This window comes from Panthera pardus, unplaced genomic scaffold, assembly GCF_024362965.1.
Source record: "Panthera pardus isolate Hobbes unplaced genomic scaffold, ASM2436296v1 HiC_scaffold_10, whole genome shotgun sequence".
Lineage (NCBI taxonomy): Eukaryota > Metazoa > Chordata > Mammalia > Carnivora > Felidae > Panthera > Panthera pardus.
The window spans coordinates 13,778,111-13,803,787 of NW_026526655.1; the positions used below are offsets into that span (position 1 = coordinate 13,778,111).

General features: G+C 40.3%; 1 protein-coding gene and 1 long non-coding RNA gene across 2 annotated transcripts in view; one reads left to right on the top strand and one right to left on the bottom strand.

Annotated features, from left to right (window-relative positions):
- The window catches only part of LOC128777622 (uncharacterized), a 36,002-nt gene extending 12,509 nt beyond the window's left edge, over window positions 1-23,493 (bottom strand). Inside the window, exons 1-2 of the long non-coding RNA XR_008422833.1 lie at window positions 23,024-23,493; window positions 14,641-14,693 (exon numbers count right to left, since the gene is read on the bottom strand). This is a non-coding gene — a long non-coding RNA (uncharacterized LOC128777622). The remainder of the gene's footprint in view (window positions 1-14,640; window positions 14,694-23,023) is intronic.
- CCDC195 (coiled-coil domain containing 195) lies at window positions 1,142-14,102 on the top strand. The gene is made up of 4 exons (XM_053904316.1): window positions 1,142-1,406; window positions 7,709-7,939; window positions 11,075-11,082; window positions 13,947-14,102. Exons 1-4 carry the CDS (start codon window positions 1,142-1,144, stop codon window positions 14,100-14,102), a joined length of 660 nt encoding a protein of 219 aa, XP_053760291.1.
- Window positions 23,494-25,677: the final 2,184 nt, after the last annotated feature.

The following is a 25,677-nucleotide window of genomic DNA, read 5'->3' on the forward strand; positions in this document are numbered from 1 at the left end:
GCCTTTTACTCCCACTGAGCTGGAGGGAGGCTCGTGTGGACTGACTTGATACCCATGTGTATTTAAGTATGTTCAGAACCACTGGAGCGGGCTAATCCACTTTTGCAAACGTCAGTTTTGGGAAATCTGAAAACACAGTCGGTATTTCCAATGAAAATTTAGTGTCTGAATTACGATGGGCTGTTACGTGTAAAATGCACCCTGGATTTTCAAGACTTAGCAAGAGAAAAACCACATAAACGGTCATTTGTGTCCTATCGCAAAAGTGCATATATGTTTAAACATCAATTGAATTTCCAAATGGATGCTATCTGGAATGTGTGCTATTTAAGATTCATACTTTTCACTCCCAACAAAGAAACCCCTTCAGGAAATAGGTAATGAAAGCTGTTAACTGTCACATGTCCTTCTCATTCAAGATGAATGTTCAGCCTATACCTTCTTACGTTCCCAAAATTTCCCTGGGCAACATTTGCCCAAGCAAACACTCTACAACCAAGTAAGAGCAAAAATGCATACCTAAAAGTGACTGTATGGTCCTTGAGGAATTTAAGTGTCATTATCTTTTATTATAATATCACTGCAATAACATGTCCCCTACGGTCACCGTGACTCTTAACCAACAGCTGTCAAAATTAATAACTTACCCCAAAGTATAGAATCACGAGATATTTTCTAGAAAAGACATTTTTATGTGCCAGGTTTAATGTATTAGTGACACTGAGTCTATAAAACATTCTATTTCAGAAGCAGTAACAGAGAAAACTGAGCAGGAAGGTGAGTTCATGACAGAAACAAAAAAACTCTATCCCTCCCCGGAAATTTTTCGAATGCTCTCTTCTCTTCCAACACAAAGCAATATTCCAGAACTGTGGATTGATAGGAAATAAAAGATACAGAGAAAAGCTCTGTTCTGAAAAACAAAACCCAGAATGAATAAGTCATGGAAATCCTTTACCTCCCTGACAGTCTAGCTCCCCAGGTGCTGAAAGCTGGCATAGAGAAGAGTGACATCTATTGTTCAGGAAGGTTTATGGGTGGGATCAGCCAGTCCCACTGAGTAGACTGTGCGTTTGGTTCACGAGCAAAAGGTGACCTGTCTTCCCAGAGGAGCAAATCAGAGCGACCGGAGAAGAGGCGAATGGACGCGAATAGCCAGTTCCTAAGAATTATCCAGGAAATGCGGGCAGAGATCAGCAAGCTGAAGAAAGAGAATCAATTTCTCCGGATGACGCTGACTTCAAGCAGTCTGAGAACCTCAGGCGGCCCATGCAGAGAATCGGGAGATCAAAGGGAAGAGGAAGTCACAGACCCCGGCGACCTCGGGAAAACATCTGAAAAATCTCCAGCAACCCTTTACGGTGCTGTTTCCACCGATGCGGCACCAGCTGGGCGCGAACATCAAGGTACCGAATGACCATGCCTCTTCTGGGCTGTGCCCACCTTTGCAAAGGTCTCCTAAAGATCAGGTTTATTGTGCCTTTTCTATAACTGCATAAATTGGTATTTATCGTGGTGAGTTCCATTCTTTTCCTCCTGGTAGATTAGCTTTAAATCCCCAGGGGAAAAAAAGAAAATCGCTAGCATCGTCAAGCAGCATATATTAGCAGCCTCAAAACTGTTTCCAGATATTCCTGGAAAGAAAAGAATGGCGGGTTTGTGAAAATCAACCACCTTAAAAACAATGTGCTTTTTTCCTTCTTGACCTCAAGCATTTAAATGCCACATGATAGAACACTGAATGGATGAATGCCAAATGGCACGCTCACGTATTAAGTTAACGACATTGCACCGGAGTTAAGTGTATGGATATTACAGTCAGACAAATATGGCCGCCAATGGTTTCTCATTCATTATCCACTTGACTCAGAGACCCTTACTAGAAATCTTTCACCTCCGTTTTCTACCTTTGGGAGTGTGATGACGCCCACCTCACGCGGTTGTAGCACCTGTCTCACGGCAATAATAGACCCAGTGCTTAGTATAGCACCTGCAAATACACAACAAATGGCAGATATTGCTTCTTATCCGTGCTTTACAAAGAACTTTACTGCCCGTAGGAATGTACGTTGCACATAATTCAACCCACTCTACACGCTAAAGACTTCAAACTCAGGGTCAGTGTCTAATATATTCTAATACTCAAGCCTCTCACGTTTTATGGGGAAGAATTTTGACTGCAAAGACTACACACAAAGTCAGAAATCAGCAGAGCGAAAAATCCGTTCTACACTTAAATTGTCAGTGTTTGTCTCCATCCAACATATTCAAATAAAACTGAGGTACATGATTAAATACTCAAATTTCTTAATATCGTCTGGCAAAGGCTTCGGGCAATGCCATTTGAGGTTCTGAGCAGCTCGGCAAGAAAACATGTCGTTTCCACCAGCTGGTTTTCTCTGTTAGAGAGGTCTCTCTCGCGCACGGGGCCCTACATTTCAAAGCTGGGAACAGATTCCAATAAGGATTTTTACCCTTTTTGTCAAGTGAGAGTCTAGATCTGAGTAGTTCTTTCTGCTGCCTATTTAACAGAGCTGAAAGAATAACTGATAAGGAGGTTAGACTTCCGCCTCGTCTAAAAAAAGAAAAAAAGAAAGAAGGATACATCCTTACCCACCCCCCCAAGTTCCTCCACCTCTGCAATCTTAAACATTTTGTACTAAATGTCTCTGTCTTGGTAAGGGTCTTCCTTGGATACTGTAGGATGTTTAGCAGCGTTCCTGGCTTCTAAATACTTTGATGTCACTAGTATCTGCCTCTCACATTCATCATGACTGTCAAAAATGTCTTCAGACATTCCAAATGTTACTTGAAGGACAAAATTTCCTCCGATTGAAAACCACTGCCTTATTCCAAAGGTAGACGACACTCCTTCAAATCTATTTTCTATGATGCTTATCCTAATGAAAAAGTAAGTTGAGTCTTAGTATCTCTATTCTGCAAGTTTTACACCAAAGAACAAAGAGCATTACCCTATAACCTCTCAGGGCCTGAATGACATCAAGCTTAGGGGAGACTAGATTATTATTAAGAGCTGAACACACAGGGGCACTTGGGTGGCTCAGTCAATAAGCATCCAACTCTTGATTTCAGCTCAGGTCATGATCTCAAGGTTCAAGAGTTTGAGCCTCATGTTGGGTCCTGTGGAGCCTGCTTAGGAGCCTGCTTAGGACTCGCTCTCTCTCTCTCTCTCTCTCTCCCTCTCTTTCTGCCCCTCCCTCACTAAGCTCTCTCATTCTCTCTCTCTCCCTCAAAATAAATAAATAAACATTAAAAAAAAAACAAACAAAAGAACCAAACACACAGTTGATAGCATACTTCTTCTGTATATGGATGGTAACTCCCATCAAGAATGTTAGCATTATGGGGTGCCTGGGTGGCTCAGTCAGTTAAGCGTCCAACTTCAGCTCAGGTCATGATCTTGCAGTTTGTGGGTTCAAGCCCCACATCGGGCTCTGTGCTGACAGCTGGAAGCCTGGAGCCTGCTTTGGATTCTGTGTCTCCCTCTCTCTCTGCCCCTCCCCTGCTCACACTCTGTCTCTCTCTCAAAAAATAAACATTAACAATTTTTTAAAAAAATTTTAGCATTAAGTTTGAGAAGAACTGGTGAAAACAGTTGATGGAACTTGGGGAACTCTTGTCAGTTGCATCAATAAAACACAGAAAGAAATATGATTTCCACTGGTTCTTAGAAGCCCAGTTGAAGGACTTCACATGCATTTATCTGTGTCTTCTATGTAATGCACTATTACGGAAGTAAGTGACATTAAGTAGGAAGAACATTGGCCTGACCATGAGGACACCGAGTTGTAGTCCCAGTTTTGTAAAGGTTGATCAGCGCTGAGTAGGACACATAAAATTCCTGGCCTTAGCATCCTCATGTAAAAATGAATGGATTAAACTCGACGCCTTTCAAGGCCTATTCTAACTATAAAATTTTGTGATCCTATAAATGTAACATGCTTTTATGATCACTTGCCTCCTCTGTAAAATGGAAATAGTGATAAAATCTATGTCATATGGCTATTGAGAGCATGAAATGAAATAGCACATGTAAGACTCATCATGAGCTACTTGGTAATAGTGAATACTGTATATTCAATAGTAACTATTGAATATAAGAATATTACATGATATTCTTAATACGCGTATTAAGAATATTCCATGATATTCTTAATATTGAATATGCCAGGAGAATATTATTTGACTTCGACAGAAGTTTTTTATTAGCAGTTTTAATAAGGCATTGCCAATATGCATTGAAATTCATACTTGAAACTGAATCATAGACATTTGCTATTAGAGAGCTACTTTCGAGATAATCCCCTTATTTTATAGGTGAGAATATAAGACCCAGAGGTTAACCTTAACCTGCTCAATCCTCCTTAGAAAACAGGATAATATGAACCTATTCTTTGAGGAGCGCCTAGGCGGCTCAGTCAGTTAAGCATCCGACTCTTGGTTTTGGCTCAGGTCATGATCTCATGGTTTGTGAGTTTGAGCCCCACGTCAGGCTCTGCACTGTCGGTGCTTGGGATTCTCTCTCTCTCCCTCTCTCTCTCTCTCTGCCCCTCCCACCCCTCTCTCTCTCAAAATAAATAAACTTAAAAAAAAATAACTATTATTTGAGAAGGAACAATATGAAATCAGAAATGTGAGTCTCACTTTAAGAAAGGGAACTAGGGGCGCCTGGGTGGCTCAGTCGGTTGGGCGGCCGACTTCAGCTCAGGTCATGATCTCGCGGTCCGTGAGTTCAAGCCCGGCGTTGGGCTCTGTGCTGACAGCTCAGAGCCTGGAGCCTGTTTCAGATTCTGTGTCTCCCTCTCTCTCTGACCCTCCCCCGTTCATGCTTTGTCTCTCTCTGTCTCAAAAATAAATAAACGTTAAAAAAAAAATTTTTTTTAAAAGAAAGGGAACTAATGATTAAAAAGGACTTGGAAGAGAATCACTTGGAACGAAAACTTCTGTTCGTTCTGGGAAATGCATAGTGAGACAAAATGAGATTTTATGAGTGGAGAAGTCTGCTTCCTTCAGGACACAGAGCTACACTACAGCCCAGGGACACAGCTGCTTGGGTGTATAAATATATATATATATATATATGCACACACATATACATATTATATTTGTATATTGCATAATATATATACATATACATATATCCATACATATTTATATTTATATTATACATAAACATACACATATATCCACATATATTTATATATAAAAGTATATATATATTATATAAAATTATATATATCCAATATGTATATATTTATTTACATATATAAAATTATATATATATATATATAAAATTATATGCTATAATGAGAATGCAGAGCACCTGCTTAGAATGAATCTTTGTTGGATAAATTCTCAAGGAAGCATCTGTACTAGCGGATAAGCATTCAGTGGATACGAAATCCAACCAGCACTTTTCAGCCCTTCCCTGGCCCTCCTGCCCTGTGCAATGGCACCTTGGGACTATCAGGGAAGAAGCAATTTGCTGCAAGGAAGATAAAGGGAACAGCTCTTTACAGAGATCCCCCAGCATTGCTGGACCTCCGACTTTCTGCAATGGGTTCCTATCCTTTGCTGGCAAATACCCTGCATTTGGCAGCGATCCCTGAAGTTGTGCTAAGGACCCCATGATGCTGTGTTGAATGGCCTTTCCCTTTTACTGATGAGAAACCAAAGGACACAGACTATTTGTGACCCAGAGAGATGAACAAAGAACCGACTTGCTAATCGGTCAAGCTACAGAGTACGTCTCAAATAAGAATAAACTTCCCTTTGCCTTTCTCCGCATAATTTCCTCTGTGGGGACTTCCTACCATTGAGTACAAGGAGACTGCTTTGTAACTGTTTCAAACAGAAACTTTTATGATTGTTAATAGTCACAAACTTACTTTTAGACAATTATAGAAGTTATCGATCTCGGCCAAAGAAGTGTTTGGAGATAGTTTAGAAATAGTATTTGCATGCAGTTAATCATTTCAGATAGATTTGAACTTAAACCACCTCCCCTTACCCCAAACTCTTGCCTAAAAGTTTCAAACTATAAAAAGCCAGGGATGCCTCCACTTGTTCAATGACCATAATAATTTGCTGTCTGCAGTCTGCATATGTGGGCAGTAAATTTAAGTAAGAAATAACTGTGCTTCTAGCACTCTTAAAACCCAAACACGATACAGGCCTTCCTTTTCTTCTTTTTTTAAAGTTTATGTATTTATTTTGAGACAGGGAGGGAGAGGCAGAGAGAGAGAGAGAGAGAGAGAGAGAGAGGGAGAATCCCAAGCAGGTTCCAGACTGTCAGCACAGTGACCATCGTGGCACTCAAACTCATGAACCCTGAGATCATGACCTGAGCCAAAATCAAGAGTCAGACACTTAACCAACAGAACCACCCAGGAGCCCCAATGCGGGCCTTTCTTAAACATCCATGCTAGTTAATGCCAGAGCTGTGGCAAGAAAGAATAAAGATTTGACAGACGTTCCTTAAGTGCTCCAGAAAATGAACACCACCCCGTGAGGTCCCGGTTCTTAGCCCCCAGGTAATAACTGGAGGTCTGGTCAACATTAGTACAGAGTAACTGCAATTCAGACACATTAACCTCCCTTAAAGCTCTTTTAATCAAAGTGCCTGAGTTACAAGAAAGCGAGAAGACTTAATTCAGATCAAGAGAAAAGTTTATTGGAAGACACTCACGGACAGAAATGGAACTGAGGGGCACCTGGGTGGCTAAGTCAGCCAAGCATCCAACTTTGGCTCAGGTCAAGATTTTATGGGTCATGAGTTTGAGCCCCACATCAGGCTCTCTGCTGTCAATACAGAGCCCACTTTGGATCCTCTGTTCCCCTCTCTCTCTGTCCCTCACCCATTAACACTCTCTCTTAAAAATAAATAAAAATTTAAAAAAAAAAAGAAATGGAATTGAAAGTCCTCCTAAACTAAGGCCATAAATTTCTCTGCCTCTCTCAGAACTCCAGTTTCCCATGCAATGCATCTTTACTTCTTTCCAATACCTGCTGGCCTTCCATTTCTCAATCAGCAGGCTTCCTCATAGTGACTACCCCAACTAAAGTCAAGACACATAATTACGGGCCAGTTAACAACAGCCAGTTCAGTTATGTGTGGCCATTCAGGGGATAAGAGTCTATGAGGAACAGGTCCTTCTACAATCTAGGAGAGAGAAAGAGGAGGAAGGAGAGAGGAAGCTGTCCAGAGTTGGCGTCTCTAGAATATCCATGTTCTTCCCATTTTAAAGTCTTGATTTATTATTTCTACTTGGCCAGATCTCTGTTCTAACACTGCATCCTTTGCAACCACCCTCTTTACACAACTTCCAGACCTCCTCCCTCATCTGTCTCTCTCCCCTTGCCTTTATCAGCCTAACCTGACTTCCCAGGATTGATCACTACCTGAATTTTATCATCTATGGTTTGTTCATCATCTGTCTGCATACAAGAAGGTAAGCTCCACGCAGGCAAGAATTTTGTGTTGGCCACTGCCATATCCCCATCACTATCTCCTGGCATGTGACTGGCACTCAATTATTTATAAGTCAGTGAGTAGATGTCGTTTCTCTGAAGGAAAAAAAGTGATCAAAAGCAATAGTTTTGTTGAGTTAGCTTTAACGAAGTACGATTAATATAATTTGCCATTTGTGGACATCATCAAAGGTAAAATTTTGGGTCTCCCATACAGGCAACGTCATGATTGTGAGACGCTATTCCATTTCTTCACCAGTTCATTCATTTGCTGCACATGACCTCTGGAAAGCTGGGGCAAGACACCCAAAGAGTGGAATTCTAGACGCTCGGGGAAGAGTTAAGCCCCTGGCATGTTCTTCAATAAAGAAGGAGGACAAGGAAGAAGAGGTGTTGGCAGCTGATTCTTTGACCAACAGTAGTTCCAACGGAAGAGCTTTTCCTGAGCGTGGTTTTGGTAATGTAACCAGGTAATAATGTACAGTCTGCCTTGAGCTAGGTTATAGGCACAGGCTGCAATGGGTACCAAGATGTTCTCCTGGATAAGCAAGGTCTTACCTGGTGGAGGAAACAAAGCCAAACAGGCTCTCCGGTCAAAATAATTTCCATCGCATGCATGTCCATTTAGGGAATCAAAAGAAAGAAAAATTTTTGAGCCCAAATGGCGCTATAATAGGTACCTCTGTTAGCAGAACACTTAGCCAGTCTTTACTTACTTATCGGGCATTAATGACAGTACTCTGAGCTGGGCACTGGTGATACGAGATTCACGGGCAAAAGTGACACGTTACGTTCGACACTCTCATTCGGCGACAAAGACACGCAAGTAAACTGATCACTGTGATAAAGTGCCTCTCAAGGAAAAGACACACTCACTTTGGGAACTGGACACAGAACTCCTCTCTGAGAGAGAACAGTTCTTAGAGAGGAAGTGACTCAGTGGATTGCAGGGCATATGAAAATGGCAGTGCTCGGGGGGCGTGGGTGGCTCAGCCAGTTAAGCGTCCGACCTCGGCTCAGGTCATGATCTCACGGTTCGTGGGTTCGAGCCCCGAGTCGGGCTCTGGGCTGACAGACCACAGCCTGGAGCCTGTTTCAGATTCTGTGTCTCACTGTCTCTCTCTGCCCCTCCCCCACTCACGCTCTGTCTCCCTCTGTCTCAAAAATAAATAAACATTAAAAAAAATAAAAAAAAATGGCAGAACCCAAAAGGGCCAAGAGGCAAAGAGAAAAGTAACTTGTTTTGCAAAATATATGAGTTGGTGTTTCGAGAGTTAGGCACAGCCTGAGAAAAAGAGAGATTTGAGAAAACATTTGAGAGACACGTGGGGAGTCTTTAAGAGGAAGGTCAGACAGTGGCCCCAGTAGCAGGTGGAGCCAAGGGCCCTTTCAGAGCAAAATTGTCTGTCAAGTCTAACTTCCGCCTCTACAAGGCTAGAGCATGACCTCCCCTCCCCACACTCGGCACCCTTGCTTTCCAATTCTCACTTATCATGGGGAAGAGAAAATGGAACAAATGTGGTTGTGGAGAGAATAAAGGAGTCATGGAATTCAACAGCGGCAGGAAAACCAAGGGAGGGACAACCAGGGACAGGCCAGAAGGGATGGTCATGAACATTGGAAAGAGCGCCGGACCTCCCACTGGATGTGGGACACGGAAGCAGAGCCGGTTTTATTTGAATTTTGCCAGACAGGATGAAAATTGTATGTCACTCATAGAAAGTTCTATTATAGAAACAGTGAGCGTAGCCTGAGTCGTGGAGGACAGCTGCAGGGGGCCAGGCAAAGAAAAATGGAAAGATCACCCCAGGTAGAGCAGAAAAGACAAGAAGATAGAAGAAGGCACGACTGTGAGGAAAACAAAAGTAGTGAAGTGAGTGAGGGTGAAGAAGGGAGCCAGACCCAGCATAAGGAGACTTCTACGCAATGCTTGTGAGTCCGTGGTTTGTCCTATAATTATGGGAAAGCTAGTAAAGATAATGTCCTTCTGAAAAGTTGTAAAATGCAAAAATATTCAGAAGTGAGTGTTACAAATACCCCTGTTTTCATCTGCAAGAATTCTGTCATACTTTCTACAGATATTTTATATATAACAAAAAAAAAGGAAAAAAAATATTACTAATAAAAGCAAAAATCCAAGGGCGTCCGGGTGGCTCAGTTAGTTAAGTGTCCGACTTCAGCTCAGGTCATGATCTCATGGTCCATGGGTTTGGGCCCTGCGTTGGGCTCTGTGCTGGCAACTCAGAGCTTGGAGCCTGCTTCAGATTCTGTGTCTCCCTCTCTCTCTCTCTCTCTCTCTCTCTCTCTCTCAGTCTCTCCCAAAAATGAATAAACATTAAAAAAAAAAAAAAATTTAAGACAAGGTTCCTATATCTCTTTTCCCCGGTCCCCGGTCCTGCCAATGGGCAAGTGTTATCATGAGTTTCACTTCTATCCTTTTGGCCTATTTTTTTTTTCATACATTCATTACATTCTTTCATGCATTCGTTCATTCAACAAATAATCCTGGAGGTGTACTACCTGTGGGGCAGGATTCTAGGCCATGAGGATACAGAAAAAAAAAAAAAAATTGTCAGAAATCTCTGTCCAAGGGGAGAAGTTTCCTTTGTAACATGATAATCAATAAGCATGAAAATACATACAGTGTATAATTTATGTTACATATTAAGTATGAGAGAGACTAGGAAACCAATTAAAAGGGGAAAAGAACAGCTAACAGAGCAAAGCATTGTTGAAATTTTTATCATGGCCAGAGAACGCCTTACCATTTGAGTAAAAGGGAAAGAGTTCTGACGATATCTGGGTGGGAAAAACTTTCTAAGAACAGAAGACAGCAAATACAGTGGATGTTGGGAGGCGTTTGACTGGTGTTTGAGGAAGGGAAAGGAGGCTGTGATTGGAACAGAGTGAGCGAGAAAGTGGGGGAAGATGAAGGCAAAACTCTAGGGGTGGCCTTGCACTCCCTTCCAATGATTCTGGGCACCTAACACGCTCTTTTCATTAAAAATAAAAATAAAAGATTGTGTAGGGAGTCCCGCTTTAAAAAGACTGTGGGAAAACAGTACAGAAAATTAAAAGACCAGGTTTAAGCTAAAAAAAAATAATCTAGGCGAGAAGTGATCATTTCTTGGCCAAGGGTAGTAACAGCACATATGGTTTCTGGATATATTTTGAAGGTGAAGCCTGTAAGATTTATTGGCAGAGCAGATGTGGGATATGGAAACAAGAAGTGTACATAGTTTGGTGTGCCTGGATGCCTCAGTCGGTTAAGTGTCTGACTTTGGCTCAGGTCATGATCTCACGGTTCGTGGGTTCAAGCTCCACATCGGGCTCTGTGCTGACAGCTCAAAGCCTGGAGCCTGCTTCGGATTCTGTGTCTCTGTCTCTGCCCTACCCCACTCATGCTCTGTCTGTCTCTTTCTCTCTCTCTCTCTCTCTCTCTCTCTCAAAAATAAACATTTGGGGAAAAAAAGAAGTGACATAGTTGTAGATAGTTATATAAAAGCACTAAACGTTCATTGTAAAAATGAACGTGTCCTTTGTTTTAAAAACTTATTTATGTACAATATACATATATACATAGATATGTGTGTACATATTTATGTTTGTATATAATATATATATACAGTTATATAAAGGCACTAAATGTTCATTATAAAAAGAAAATCGCAAATTATAAAACATAAATGCAATATTCAAAGTAAAAAAGTATAAAAAGGAAAATCTTCTATAACTTCACTGTCCGAAAAACCACCATTTAGATTTTGATGGACATCTATCTTTCCAGGCTGTGTCTACATACTTTGAAACTGTGCCGTGCACATATCACAATGTGTTTTTTTTTTGTCCTTAAACCACTACATTCTCATAGACCTATAATGCTGAGAAATGCAGTATTATTAACTTTCTCGTTTCAACTCATATTATTTCTGTGATCATTTAGGAGCGTAGCCAATGTTTATAACGTATTACTTCTCTGAAGCAAAATGTTTTCCCAATTCCAAGTTGCAGAGGAACAGGCTATTTAGAATACAATCCATTGGTAATTTAGAATCTACTTTAATGGGGAAGACTGAGCCAACCGCCAGTTTGTGTTAAAACAAGAAAGTCAGTAATGGCTTAAAATCAACAGCTGGGTTGGCATAAAATCCAGTCAATATGGAAAACTGTTGAGAAGAACAAAGCACGCTATTTTTTTGTTAGAGTTCTTTATTTTGTCTTTAACTTCTTCGGTGATTAGTAAAGTAACATGTCATTACATTAGCCCTCTAATTTTTTTTTGTAAATTCATTTACTTTCTAATAGCTCTCAAAGAATTTTACAAAGATTTATCAGGAACCAATTTGTTTGAACCAGCCTTTGAAGCAATCAGACATCGTACCTAATTTGCTTCTGAGCTTTTTCATTATTCTACCAAGGAAGCGTTTTACAGAACAATGCCAATGTCAATATTTCTAACAACTAATGCTCTCCAAACACCAGAGATAGAATGTTAATTTTTCCTTAATTTTCATAGAAATTAGAAACCTAGAAACCTAATCTTCTCCTGCATTTAAGAAAAAAATCTCAGGCAGGCAGCTGGGTGGCTCAGTAGATTAAGCCTCCGACTCCTGGTTTCAGCTCAAGTCACGATCTCACTGTCGGATTAAGCCCCATGTGGGGCTCTGCACACAGCACAGAGCCTGCTTGGGATTCTCTCTCTCTCTCCCTCTCTGTCTCTCTCTCTCTCTCTCTCTCTCTCAAAAATAAATAAAACATTAAAAATAAATTAAAAAATAAATAAAAAGATTAGGGGAATGGGTCCATATAGAGCATAGCATAAAACACAGAAATGCTAAATCACTATGTTGTACATCTGAAGCTGACCTAACACTGTACGTCCACTACACTCAAAATAAAATCTTTTCATAAAAATGAATCGATTATCAATTTAATTAGAAATGCTGTATTATTCATTTTATTGATAGGAGAAACTAGACACATTAAAATCAAAATATACAGTCGACCCTCAAACCGTGCTGGTCTACTTACATGCGGATTTTTTTTAAGTACAGTACAGTACGTGAATCTACTTTCTCTTCCTTATGATTTTCTTTTCTTTTTAGTATTTCTTTATTTACTTTGAGAGGGAGAAAGAGCAAGCAGGGGAGGGGCAGAGAGGAAGGGAGAGATCGAGAATCCCAAGCAGGCTCTGCACCATCAGCGCATGGAATCTGACGCGGGGCTCGAACCCACAAACCCTGAGATCATGACCCGAGCTGAAATCAAGAGCCAGTCACCCAACCAACGGAGCTACCCCGGCGCCCCTTCCTTATGATTTTCTTAATAACATTTTCTTTTCTCTAGTTTACTTTATTGTAACAGTACAGTATATAGTGCACACAACATACAAAATATGTGTTAATCGAAGCGACTATTTCTGTTACTGGTAAGGCTCCCAGTCAACAGGAGGCTAGTAGTAGTTAAGTTTTGGGCAAAGTTATATGCAGATGTCCCACGGCCCCGGTGTTGCGTGCCTCACCCCTGCCTTGTTTTGAGTGTCAGCTAGATCCTTTCCTCTTCTTACAGCAAAAATGGTTAAGAAGTCAGCCTCTGGAATCCGATGGCTAAAATCTCAACTCCATCATTGGCCTTGGAAGCGTTATTAGTCTGTTTTGTACCATAGTTTATTTTTTTCTTAAAAAAGGAATCGTAACGGCAGTTACCATGTAGTTTTGTAAAGAATAAATGAAACAGTCAAGTGAGTGCTTACAAATGGCAGAGCAGTTATTATTTTATTGATCCCAAAGTATGGAACCAGTGGCCTTTCTCCCAAGGGAGGGAGCAGATGTGTTCCCCTGGACGCAAGTCACTAAATGCCACTCAGTGAAATGATGGCCTTATCTAATACAAAGAGAGACAGAGACCGACAGAGGACAAACTTGGAGAAAAGGCAATCATTTTAAACACCATTCTTTCAACTTTTTCCTGAGAGCAGTATATCCTAGTTTACGTCAAGAGTCTCTATAACACTATTGGAGGGAAACGCAGCAGGCAAAACGGAACAAACTAATCCCTCAGATGACACAAATCATCCTTCCTCTCTCCCTTTTACTGTTCAGGTGGGGTGGATGTAACGTTAATTCACAGTCAATGACTTCAGGTTTATCTGGATTATAAAACAATCACCTCAAATTTCTGCTTCATTTCAGCTGAAGAGCTTCAATGTGAGAGACCCTTCGCCTAAGACAATACGATCAAGGGAAAAACCTCCCTTCGATAGTTTTAAATCTTAGTTTTATCAGCACCTTTCACTGGGCTTAATCAAAAGGCCAATACTCATGGATTTTTTGCATTATTGTGGAACTAAGCAAAATGTATTATTATACGTTTTAAATGAGATTTTAATGCTTCCGGCAGTATTTGGTGGTTTGGAAAAAAATAGTAAATGTTTTATACAAAGGCTCAGTAAAAAGGGTTATGTATATTCTCCTTCTGCTTCCTTTAGGGACAAGATGAAGACAGTCAGTTTCCTGTTACCTGTGGATGTGTCTTCATATTCCAAAAATTCAAGTTCTTTGAAATGCTCACAAAACCAGACCACCAACCAACTAAGCACCATTGCAGAATAGGATTGTGAGGTGGTGAAATTTAAGAAACAGCTGCTTCCCAAGAGACGGGAACACTGAGGCCTCGTTGGGTCAGTATTCTCCCCTACAAAGAGCTCTGGAAAGATGCCCAGTAACACACACAAAATGCTTGGCATCAGGTCAATGGCCTTGTCAGTGGACTTGGCCAAGAAATGGAAGCGATTACCTGATGTCGTTGTTGAATACTAATGTTGATGGCTGTACAGTGACTATTATAGTCTTTCTATGCAGCATGTGAGCAATTAAATGTAATTAAATTAAATTAAATTGCATGGGGTGTTCAGTATCTGCCTTATGCCATCAGAAAATGCTGTTTACATTGTTAAGTGTCACTTTCCAGCTGAAACTATAACAAATCCAGGAAAAAAGGTTCTATTGTTGATTAATAGTATAGAAGCAATAGTGATTATCCTCACAGTTAATTGTGTGTTGATATTTTAGTGATACTAGCTCATTTGGTCTTTAAATATCCTGTGTCACAGGCATGAAAACACAAACACAGCAGACTCTCATAGCATACCTGGTGGGTTCGGAGCATGGGTCCAAGGCTGGCTAATGACAAAGTCACTAAAGCTGGTTGGAAAGAGAGAAAAAAAGGTTCAGCTGATCATGACTTAGGGGCTGGAAATCCCAGAACTCCCTCAATTCCTGAACTTCTTTTCAGGGGAATATCTCCCCCCCCCCCCCCCCCCCCCCCGGTTTACAACAGTCACCTTCTAACACCAATACCCTTTTTAAGCTACTATCTTATATTAAAATATTCAGAGCATTAAAATGCAGATGCCTTGGTCCCACCCCAGTACCAATACTCTTTTTAAAGAAATATCTTGTATTAAAATATGCAGAATGTTAAAATGCAGATTCCTTGGTCCCACCTGCGACCAACTGAATTTGTGGGAGAGGGAAGGGGACAGACAGGGAGAAAACCAGAAATTCCCATTTTAAACAAGCTGTGTCAGCTGATTTCGGCGAGGCCGCTATGCTTACAATTTACTATGGTAAATACTAAGAAGCAGAGCCCAGGGCTTCCAAATCTGGTGCCAAGTTGAAGTGAAAGCAAAGAAGCAAGGAAAAGGTAAGAACAGTCCAATCCATTTTAATGGTCACAGACAGGCTCCTAGAAGGGAGATGAATAAGACAACGAATACCCTAAGGTAAAAGCCACATAATAGATCAAATGCTTCTTTTATTTACAACAAATACTTATGATATTCATTGAGGATTAACAATTGAAGATCAACAATATTCTCAACATTATACAATAGGGCAAAGTTACAACCAGAGGGGAAAGATACAAATAAGATGTAAAAACACATCTCATCTGGGAATAAAGAGACACACCTAGTAGATAATTAAGACAGTAACCTAGGAGATTCCTGGCACTTTAAGTTTACGCACAGTTATAGTTTCTGCCTATGTACAAAATAAAGACTTTTGTGTTAACATCAGTTAAAAGGGACATTTCCCAAACAGTAAAAAAATAATAATAATAATTAAAAATCAAAAAATTTTAAAAAGGCAATAAATCACAACAGCCCAAATTACAAATGTCATAACTGGCAATGTTATAACAAATTGTCCCCAATGTCAAGCTCAATGACTAGTATGTGATTGGCATTTCATACATGTTCTGTGAACTGAACTGAATTAACAATTACGTGACTCTAACACTGCCCAGTAAAAAACATAGCACCATCAAATGTTACACTTTGATACTAAATTATTTATATGGTGATTTCTCTGACTCACTATACTGTTTGATAGCAAATCTTCTGAGAATATTTTTAAATATAATGAACTACAAAGCACATCAAATGTGCCTTAATCATGCTGTGATTGGCCAATTATATTGGTCTTCTTCTAGGCCCCAAACTTCTGTAAGGCAGGAACTCAAATGCCTACTAGGGACTATTAGGAACAGAAATGACCAGGGGCTGGGGAGAACAGATTCACCCGTGCCTCATCCAAAGGGAGTCGCGGTTCACATTTGGGTTCAAGATGGCGACGCAGGAAGACTCTGAACTCCCCTCCTCCGTGGGACGCACCACATTATACTAATTAACAGAACAATTCCTCCTGAGGAACTGAGCACTGAGTATGCAGCTACTGAACAGCCAGAGACAGAGGGAACAGCAAGAGAACAGAGAGAAATAAAGACACCGTAACAAAGGAAACCCCCAACCCAACACTGTGAAGAGCCGTGGAGAGGGATAGTACCGAGGGCCTGGGAGCAGAGCCCTCTGTCCTCGGGTACAGGAAAACACAACAAAACAAAATGTGGTTTAAAAGAACAGCTAGCAAGCAAAGGAAACAACACTAGAACTCTGCCCAGCAGTGGAGGGGCTGCGGGAAAGCTCTCCAGGTCAGAGGGACTGAAGAACGACACGGTTTACATCCCTGCCCCCCCTTAAAAGCCTAGACTGAAGCAGGGTCTGCACATCTTAACAGGCGAGTCTCAGTGAGCTCATGACCTCTGAGAGCCCGGGGCCTTCAAACCCACAAGGGCTCAATGTGGTGTCGGAGTACAGAAAACTAGCTATGGTTTGGTGGCAATATTTTATTTGTACTGTTTTATCCTGTGTTATTGACTTTTTAAAATTTCTGTTGTTTTGTTTTGATTTCTTTTTCTTTTCGTTTTGTTCTTTTCTTTCTGGTTCTCTTTTTTCTTTTCTCTTTCTCCTTTGTTTCTTCTCCTTTTTCCTGTCCTTTTTTTCTCTTTGATTATTTTCCTTTCTTTTTTCACTTCTTTTTTCTTTTGTCATTTTTTTCATCACTCTCTCTGTAAAATGCCATCATTTAAAAGAGTAGCTAGCATATACAGCCACAGGTCCAGCCATCCAGCAAAAGCCACCAAGAACACACAAGTGTGCATGGGGTCAACATACACAAGACCTCTCCTTCAACTTCAGGGTGAAGTAGCCATTTCACCCAACCCATAGCAACAAACACAGAAAGTCAAGCAAAATGGGGAGACAGAGGAATGTGTTCCAAAAGAAAGAACAAAAAGATACCTCAGTAAAAGAAATTAAATAAAACAGAGATAAGTAATATGGCTGATAAAGAATTTAAAGTAATGATCACCATGATACTCACTAGGCTGGAGAAAAGAATGGAATAACTCAGTGAGATCCTCAATAAAGAGAAGAAAATATTAAAAAGAACCAATCAGAGCTGAATAATACAATACCTGAAATTTAAAAACACACTAGAGGGAATCAGCAGTAGATTACAGAATGCAGGGGAACATATCAGCAGTCTGGAAGACAGGGCAATGGAAAGCACACAAGCTTAACAGCAAATGGAGAAAAGAATTTTTTTTTTTAATGAGGATAGATTAAGAGATATCTTTTTTTAATCTTTTTTATTTTAATGATTATTTATTTTTGAGAGAGAGAGAAAGTGAGTGGGAGGGGGCAGAGAGAGAGAGATACACACACACAGGAGATCTCTTGAACAGCATCAAGTGAATAAACATTTGCATCACAGAGTTCCCAGAAGAACAAAAGAGAGAGAAAAGTGTAAAAAAACTTGAAGAAACAATAACTGCCAACTTCCCTAACCTAAGGAGGAAAATAGACATCCAAGTCCAAGAAGCACAGAATTCCAAACAAGATTAACCCAAACAAGACCTCACCACTGCACATAATAACTAAAATGTCAGAGGTTAAAGATAAAGAAAGAATCCTAAAAGCAGCAAGAGAGAAAAAAGTGACCTACAAGGGAAAACCTATAATACTCTCGGCTGATTTTTCACTAGAAACTTTGCAAACCAGAAGGGAGTGGCATGGCATAGCCAAAGTGCTAAGAGAAAAAAACCTACAATCAAGAATACTCTATTTAGGGGCTCCTGGGTGGCTCAGTCGGTTAGGAGTCCGACTTTGGCCCAGGTCATGATCCCACAGTTTGTGAGTTCGAGCCCCGCATCGGGCCCTGTGCTGACAGCTCGGAGCCTGGAGCCTGTCCCAGATTCTGTGTCTCATTCTCTCTCTGTCCCTCCCCCACTTGTGCTCTGTCTCTCTCTGTCTCTCAAAAATAAATAAAAAATGTAAAAAAAAAAAAATGTTTTTAAAAAGTAATACTCTATCTAGCAAGGTTATCATTCAGATTTGAAGGAAAGATAGAGTTTTCTAGACAAACAAAAGATAAGGAGTTTATCACCACTAAACCAGCCTTACAAGAAATGTGAAAGAGACTATTCTGAGGCAGAGAAATGGCCATAATTAGACATAAGAAAACTATGAATAAAAAGACACAAAAAATAGCAACATATACATAAAATGTGGAGAAGGAGTAAGAAGGGAACAGAAGGGGGGAAAGAAGAAAAAAACTTTTTCTTATTCTGTTTTTCCTTTTTTTTCAGAATGTGTTCAAACTTAAATAACCATCAAATTAATATGGACTGTTATTTACTTAGAATATTATATATGAGCCTCATGATAACCACAAACCCAAAACTTATGATACATACACAAAGAATAAAGAGAAAAAAAGCCAAACAAAACACTAAAGGCACTCATTGGTCACAAATAAAGAGAACAAGAGGAGAAGAAGAAAAAAAAACAAAGAAGAACTATAAAAAAACAAGAAAACAAATTTTTTAAATGGCAATAAATACAGGGCACCTGGGTGGCTCAGTCAGTTAAGCATTCGACTCTTGATTTTGGTTCAGGTCATGATCTCAGGGTCATGAGTTCAAGCCCCACATTGGGCTCCCTGCTGAGCAGTGAACCTGATTAATATTCTCTCTCTCCCATGGCCATAAATACATACTATCAATAATTACTTTAAATGTAAATGGCCTATATGCTCTAAACAAAAGATATACAGTGGCAGAATGGATTAAACAACAAGACCCATCAGGATGCCTGGGTGGCTCAATCGGTTGAGCATCTGACTCTTGATTTCAGCTCAGGTCATGATCTCACGGTCATGGCATTGAGCCCCACGTTGGGCTCCATGCTTAGCATAGAGCCTGCTTAGGATTCTCTCTTTCCCTCTCGCTGCCCCTCCCAGGCTCTCTCTCTCAAAACAAAACAAAACAAAACAAAACACAAGACCCTATAAGAAACTCCCGTCAGGCCCAAAGATGCATCCAAACTGAAAGTGAAGGGATGGACAAACATCCACCATGCAAATGGAAGCCAAAAAAGCAAAAGCAAAAGCAAAAAACCCAGGGTAAAGATACTTACATCAGGAAAAATAGACTTTAAAACAAAGACTGTAATAAGAGACAAAGAAAGGCGTTACCTAATGATAAAGGGGTCAATCCAATAAGAAGATATCACAATTGTAAATAGCTATGAACCCAAGACTGAAGCACCTAAACACATAAAGCAAATATTGACGAACATAAAGAGAAAAGTTGATGGTAATGCAGTAATACTAGGGGACTTTAACACTCCACTTACATTAATGGACAGATCATCCAGGCAAAAAATCTATAAAGAAACACTGACACATTGGACCAGATGGGCATAATAGATACATACAGAACATTCCATTCTAAAACAACACAAACCACATTCTTTTCAAGTGTGTATGGAACATTCTCTAGAATAGATCACATATTAGATCATAACACAAGCCTCAATAAATTTAAGAAGATTGAAACATACCACACATCTTTTCTGACCACGAGAGTATGAAACTAGAAATAAATAACAAAAAAAAAAAAAAAAAAACACTGGAAAAAAATATGGAGACTAAACATGATACTAGACAGCCAATGGATCAATGAAATAATCAAAGAGGAAATTAAAAACTACATGGAGAAAAATGAAAATGAAAACACATGGTTCAAAATCTCTGGGACACAGGGGCGCCTGGGTGGCTCAGTCAGCTAAGTGTCCGACTTCAGCTCAGGTCACGATCTTGCAGTTCGTGGGTTCGAGCCCCGTGTCGGGCTCTGTACTGACAGCTCAGAGCCTGGAGCCTGTTTCAGATTCTATGTCTCCCTCTCTCTCTGACCCACCCCGTTCATGCTCTATCTCTCTGTCTCAAAAATAAATAAACGTTAAAAAAAAATAAAAAATAAAATAATCTCTGGGACACAGCGAAAACAGTTATGAGTTAAGTATATAGCAATACAGGCCTAAATCAAGAAGAAAGAATCAAATGAACAATCTAACCTTATTCTCTATTAAGTAAAAAGAGAAAGGACCCTAATAAAATCAGAAGTGAGAGAGAAGTAAATGCCACAGAAATACAAAGGACTCTAAGAGAACACTATGAAAAAGTATATGCCAACAAACAATGTAGAAGAAATGGATAAATTTCTAGAAACATGTAATCTTCCAAAACAGAACCAAGAAGAAATAGAAAATCTGAAAAGATCAATTACAAGTAACTAAATTGAATTGGTAATCAAAAACTACCAAAAGATAAAAAGTCCAGAACTAGATGGATTTACAAGGAATTCTATCGGACATTTAAAGAATGCAAATATTCTCAATGTTCTCAAATGTTCTCAAAATATTCCAAAACAAAACAAAACAAAACAGAAGAGAAAGGGAAGCTTACAAATACATTCTACAAGTCCAGATTTACCCTGATACCAAAACCAGACAAAGGTACCACAAAAAAAGAAAAACTACAGGTCAATATTCCTAATGAAAACATATGCAAAAATCCTCAACAAAATATTAGCAAACCTCATACCACAACACATTAGAAAGATCACTCACCAAGATCAAGTGGGATTTATTCCTGGGATTCAAGGATGGCTCAATATTCACAAATCAATCAATGTCATACACCACATCAAAAAAACAAAGGATAGGGGCACCTGAGTGGCTCAGTCAGTTACGCATCTGACTTGGGCTCAGGTCATGATCTTGCGATCTGTGAGTTCAAGCCCCACGTGGGACTCTGTGCTGACAGCTCAGAGCCTGGAGCCTGCTTCCAATTCTGTGTCTCCCTCTCTCTCTGCCCCTGCCCAGCTCACGCTCTGTCTCTCTCTCAAAAATAAATAAATATTTTTTTTAAAAAAAGGATAAAAATCCTATGATTAGGGCGTCTGGGAGGCCTAGTCAGTTAAGCGTCCGACTTCGGCTCAGGTCATGATCTTGCAGTTCGTGGGTTCGAGCCCCACATCAGGCTCTGTGCTGACAGCTCAGAGCCTGGAACATGCTTCACATCCTGTGTCTCCCTCTCTCTCTGCCCCTCCCCCACTCACACTCTCTCTCTTTCTCAGAAATGAAACATTTAAAAAATTTTCTTTAATCATATGATATAGGCCTCCACTTATGGAATATGTAAGTCACAGGAATAAAAGGCAGAGCATCATGAATACAGTCAGTGACACTGGGATAGCAATGTACGGAAATAGATGGTAACTACACTTGTGGGGAATGCAGCATAATGTATAAATTTGTCAAATCACCAAGTTATATTCCTGAAACTAATGTAACATTGTGTATTAACAATACTCAAATTTTCAAAACGTGCTTACCAAAAAAAAAAAAAAAAAAAAAAAAAAGAGCCACAGGGAGCTTCAGCCACTCTCCCGCTTCATAAATACTGGCAATGTGTTCCGTTTTTAAAACATTATGAAAACCAAACACAGTATGTCTAGGGACCATCTAGGATACCAGATTTCAACTTCTGTCTTAAAAATCAATTTCTTAAACGTAGGGATCCAAAACAAGAAAGTGGACAAGCGGGGGGGGGGGGGGGTGGGGGGGGGGAGAGAGGGGGTGAGGGGAAGAGAGAGAGAGAGACAAACCAAGAAACAGACTCATAACTGTAAAAAACAAACTGATGGTGAGCAGAGTGGAGGTGGGGAGAGGCAGAGGGTGAAACCGGTGATGGGGATTAAGGAGGGTCCTTGTGATGAGCACTGGGTAATGTATGAAGTGCTGAATCACGATATTGTACACCTGAAAATAACAGAATACTCTGAGTTAACTATACTGAAGTTAAAATTAAAACTTTATAAACAAAAAAAAAATCAAGAAAGTGGATCTAGAAAGCTACAATGTGGCAAACAGAAAGGGAAAAGAAGTTTAAGTTTGGGAAAAGGAGATAAGAGGGAAGGAGTAAAAAGGTGGAAGTTCTATATCATCACAAAAACGTAGCCTCGCCTGCATGTCTGAGTCGGTTGAGCACCTAGTTCTTGATTTGGGCTCAGATCATAATCTCACGGTTCATGAGATCAAGCCCCACAGTGAGCCCTGTGTCAGATTCCGTGCTTACAGTGCAGAGCCTGTTTGGGATTCTCTCTCCCTCTCTCTCTCTCTCTCTCTCTCATTCTCTCTCAAAACAAATACACATTTTTAACAAATAAAAAATAAACAAAAACAAAGACAAAAATGTAGCCTACTCCAGAGTCAGTACATACTCGTTCACAGAACCAAGACATAACGCATAAGCTGCGTTTTAAAACTTTTTTCATTATATATTTTTGTTTATTTCACATCTTCCACTTATCTAGAACTTTTGAGGGGGGCGTGTGGGGGAATAATAATACAAGCAGAAGCAAACAATCTGGTTGACTTTTCTTCCTTCTGGGGAGGAAAGAAGTTTCTAAAGTCACAGGATCCTAGAATTTTCCAACACAACCGTGGCTCCAGACCGTAACTTCCAAGAGTAAGTATAGCTCAGGGAAGCTACTCCACCGGTCTGAAGCAACAGTTTGTAGCAAAGCCCGAACCCGTATCTGCTGGCTCCTCCTGTAAGAGTTCTGTACCGCCCCACTGCATGTGTTGAGTCATTCTCGGCAAGCAAAGATGATCTCAATGAGCTCAATGTCCAGGGTAGCCAAAGATCAAATGAGATTGTGTCTATAGATATGTTGCATAAAGCACTAAACAAATACAGGACAGTATTACTTTGTTCCATCCCAAACACAGACTCCCAACACGTCTAATTTTAAATCAAAGCGTGTTATATTGGCAAAAATTTACCCGTGAACTTTCTAGCTTTTGTGTCTTCTAGCTTTTGATTTTCTCTTAGTCAAGTTGATGAGTCACGGGTTAACAGGCGGACAGCAAGACGCTTCCGTAGCATTCAGAGTCCGGCACTTTAACCTGTAAGGAAGAGGAAGAACAAGAGAAAGAAGAAGAAGGAAGCAAAAACTGTCCCGTGATGAATTGTTAATGGTCACCTACACTGCCAATAATGGCATGAATTAATGATTGTGAGCGAGGAAAGCCAAAGGTTAACAACTACATCAATCTATTATCAAAGTACACCTGCATCTGCCAGAAGTATTGGCTTTCATAAATATGGTCTCCTGCAAACCTCTTCCAACAAGCAAGCATGTCGAGGGGCACCTGGGTGGCTCAGTCAGTTAAGTGTCTGGCTTCAGCTCAGGTCATGATCACACGGTGCGTGGGTTCGAGCCCCACGTCGGGCTCTGTGCTGACAGCTCAGATCCTGGAGCCTGCCTCGGATTCTGTCTCTCTCGCTCTCTGCCCCTCCCCCACTTACACTCTGTCACGCGCTCTCTCTCTCTCTCTCTCTCTCTCTCTCTCAAAAATAAATAATCATTAAAAAAAAAACTTTTAAAGAAACAAATAAGCATGTTGAAACAGAGGAAGCCTTAAACAATGTTTTCAGAATCAAATGGAAAGCCCCGGCAATTTTTCGAGCACCCAGTTCTGTCTACTCCCAATCTCCTGAGCTACCTCTCCTTCCCAAGCTGGGAATCTAGAATACCCTTAGTCAGAAATATAGCTGTGTTCAGGGACAGTGTGAAACATGGAGTTCATTTTATTCCTTGATCTAAATTCTAGTTTATCCTGTGGAAGACAGATCTTAGAAATCTCTAAGAATCCTGGCAGGTACAACCAATGAGCTTGACGTTTTTGCCACAACAACAAAAAGCAAAATACAACAGTACCTGCTGATGGTGGAGAACACCATCCATACAACTTAAACAGTCTGGGAGAGACGTTTGTGGCTACAGTAATCAGCAAATAACATTCAGTGATAGTCGTTCCTTAAGAGACCGAGTTCTGCCGCCTGCCACAACACTTAATTTTTAAATGTTGATGCAGGGAAATATTCCTTCATTCCAGCTGTGTTTGAGATAGCATGTGCATAGGGGGAGAATACTCATTCTCATACAGGAATGAATAAAAGACCTATTGTAGCTTTCGTTCTTTGATTCCTGCCTTTGATTTCTGCCTGTAGTGCCAAGACGCAGTCAAAATATTTCATGACTACTATAACCTGCTCGCAATTAGTTTTCTAAAAGCTGAGCAGAGAAAGACTGAGTTTATCCAGTCTCGTACATACCTACGTAACAGTCTGACGTTATTAAAAGTACACTGAAAGTTGAACTTGACGCACAATTCACCCTGAACTGAGACACGGATTAAACGTGTTCCCGGCCAGGTTTTATTAAAAGATAATTCTCTGTAGCCCTCAGGTTTCATTCTGGAAAAAGCTTCTCCTTTTTCTTTTTCCTTTCACTAGGATTTCTCCTCCTGCAGTCACTTCAAAATTCTTACACTTGAGATGTCTGAATCTGAGGACCAAATAGAAGCCTATTGTTAACACTGATAAAAAAAAAATTCATTCTACTCTCTGCTCAATACCAATTTATGAAGACCACCTATATATCCCCTCTTTGTTAAAAGCGTCCCAAGAAACACAACATCCCTCTTCTTTAGGGAACACAATTATCAGTCATAATTTCATTCATTCATGAAAATTGTCCCCAATTCCATCCAACATTGATTCCTAAGCCCATACCCTTCTCCTTTCCTTTCCCCCTTAGCTTTGAGGATTTTTAACTCACAATGGGTTACTTCAGACCAGGAACTCACTTCTGATGGAAAGACGAGGGTGCAAGCCAGATTTTCCAAGTAGGAGAAAATTTCACTCTCTAAAACACCCAGAAGATTCTTGAAATACCATGTTGTTGAACAAATCCCAGTCTTTAAAACAAGAAAAACATTCAGCATTGAAGAACAGGAGAGCGGACAAATAGCTCAGAAGTAAATACAGTAAAACCTTAGATTGTGAGTCACTTACTCTGCGAGTGTCCCAGAGGACGAGCAAACGTTTCTTTTTTTTAATTTTTATTTAATTTATTTTTTTTTAATTTACATCCAAGTTAGTTAGCATCTAGTGCAACAATGATTCCAGGGGTAGATTCCTTAATGTCCCTTCCCCATTTAGCCCATTCCCCCTCCCTCAACCCCTCCAGCAACCTTCTGTTTGTTCTCCATATTTAAGAGTCTCTTACGTTTTTGTCCCCCTCCCTGTTTTTATATTATTTCGACAAGCAAACCCTTCTAATAAATTTTAATTTGATAAGCGAGCGATGGCTTGCAGTACAAGTAGTAGGTGACGCGAAATGTCACGTGATCACAAGTGAGCCGACGGTTCTTGAAACTCGCTTTGATATACGAGTCCTCTGGATTACAAGCATGTTTCTGGAACAAATTATGCTCGCAAACCAAGGTTTTACTATAAATAACTCTTTGGCCCACTTGCGACACTATGCAGCACCCTCGAAAAAGTAATTTGCTGAATGGCCCATGGTCACGTGTAACAGTTAAATGGGTGTCCGAGAAGTGAGCCAATTACACCCTTCCTACTACATGAT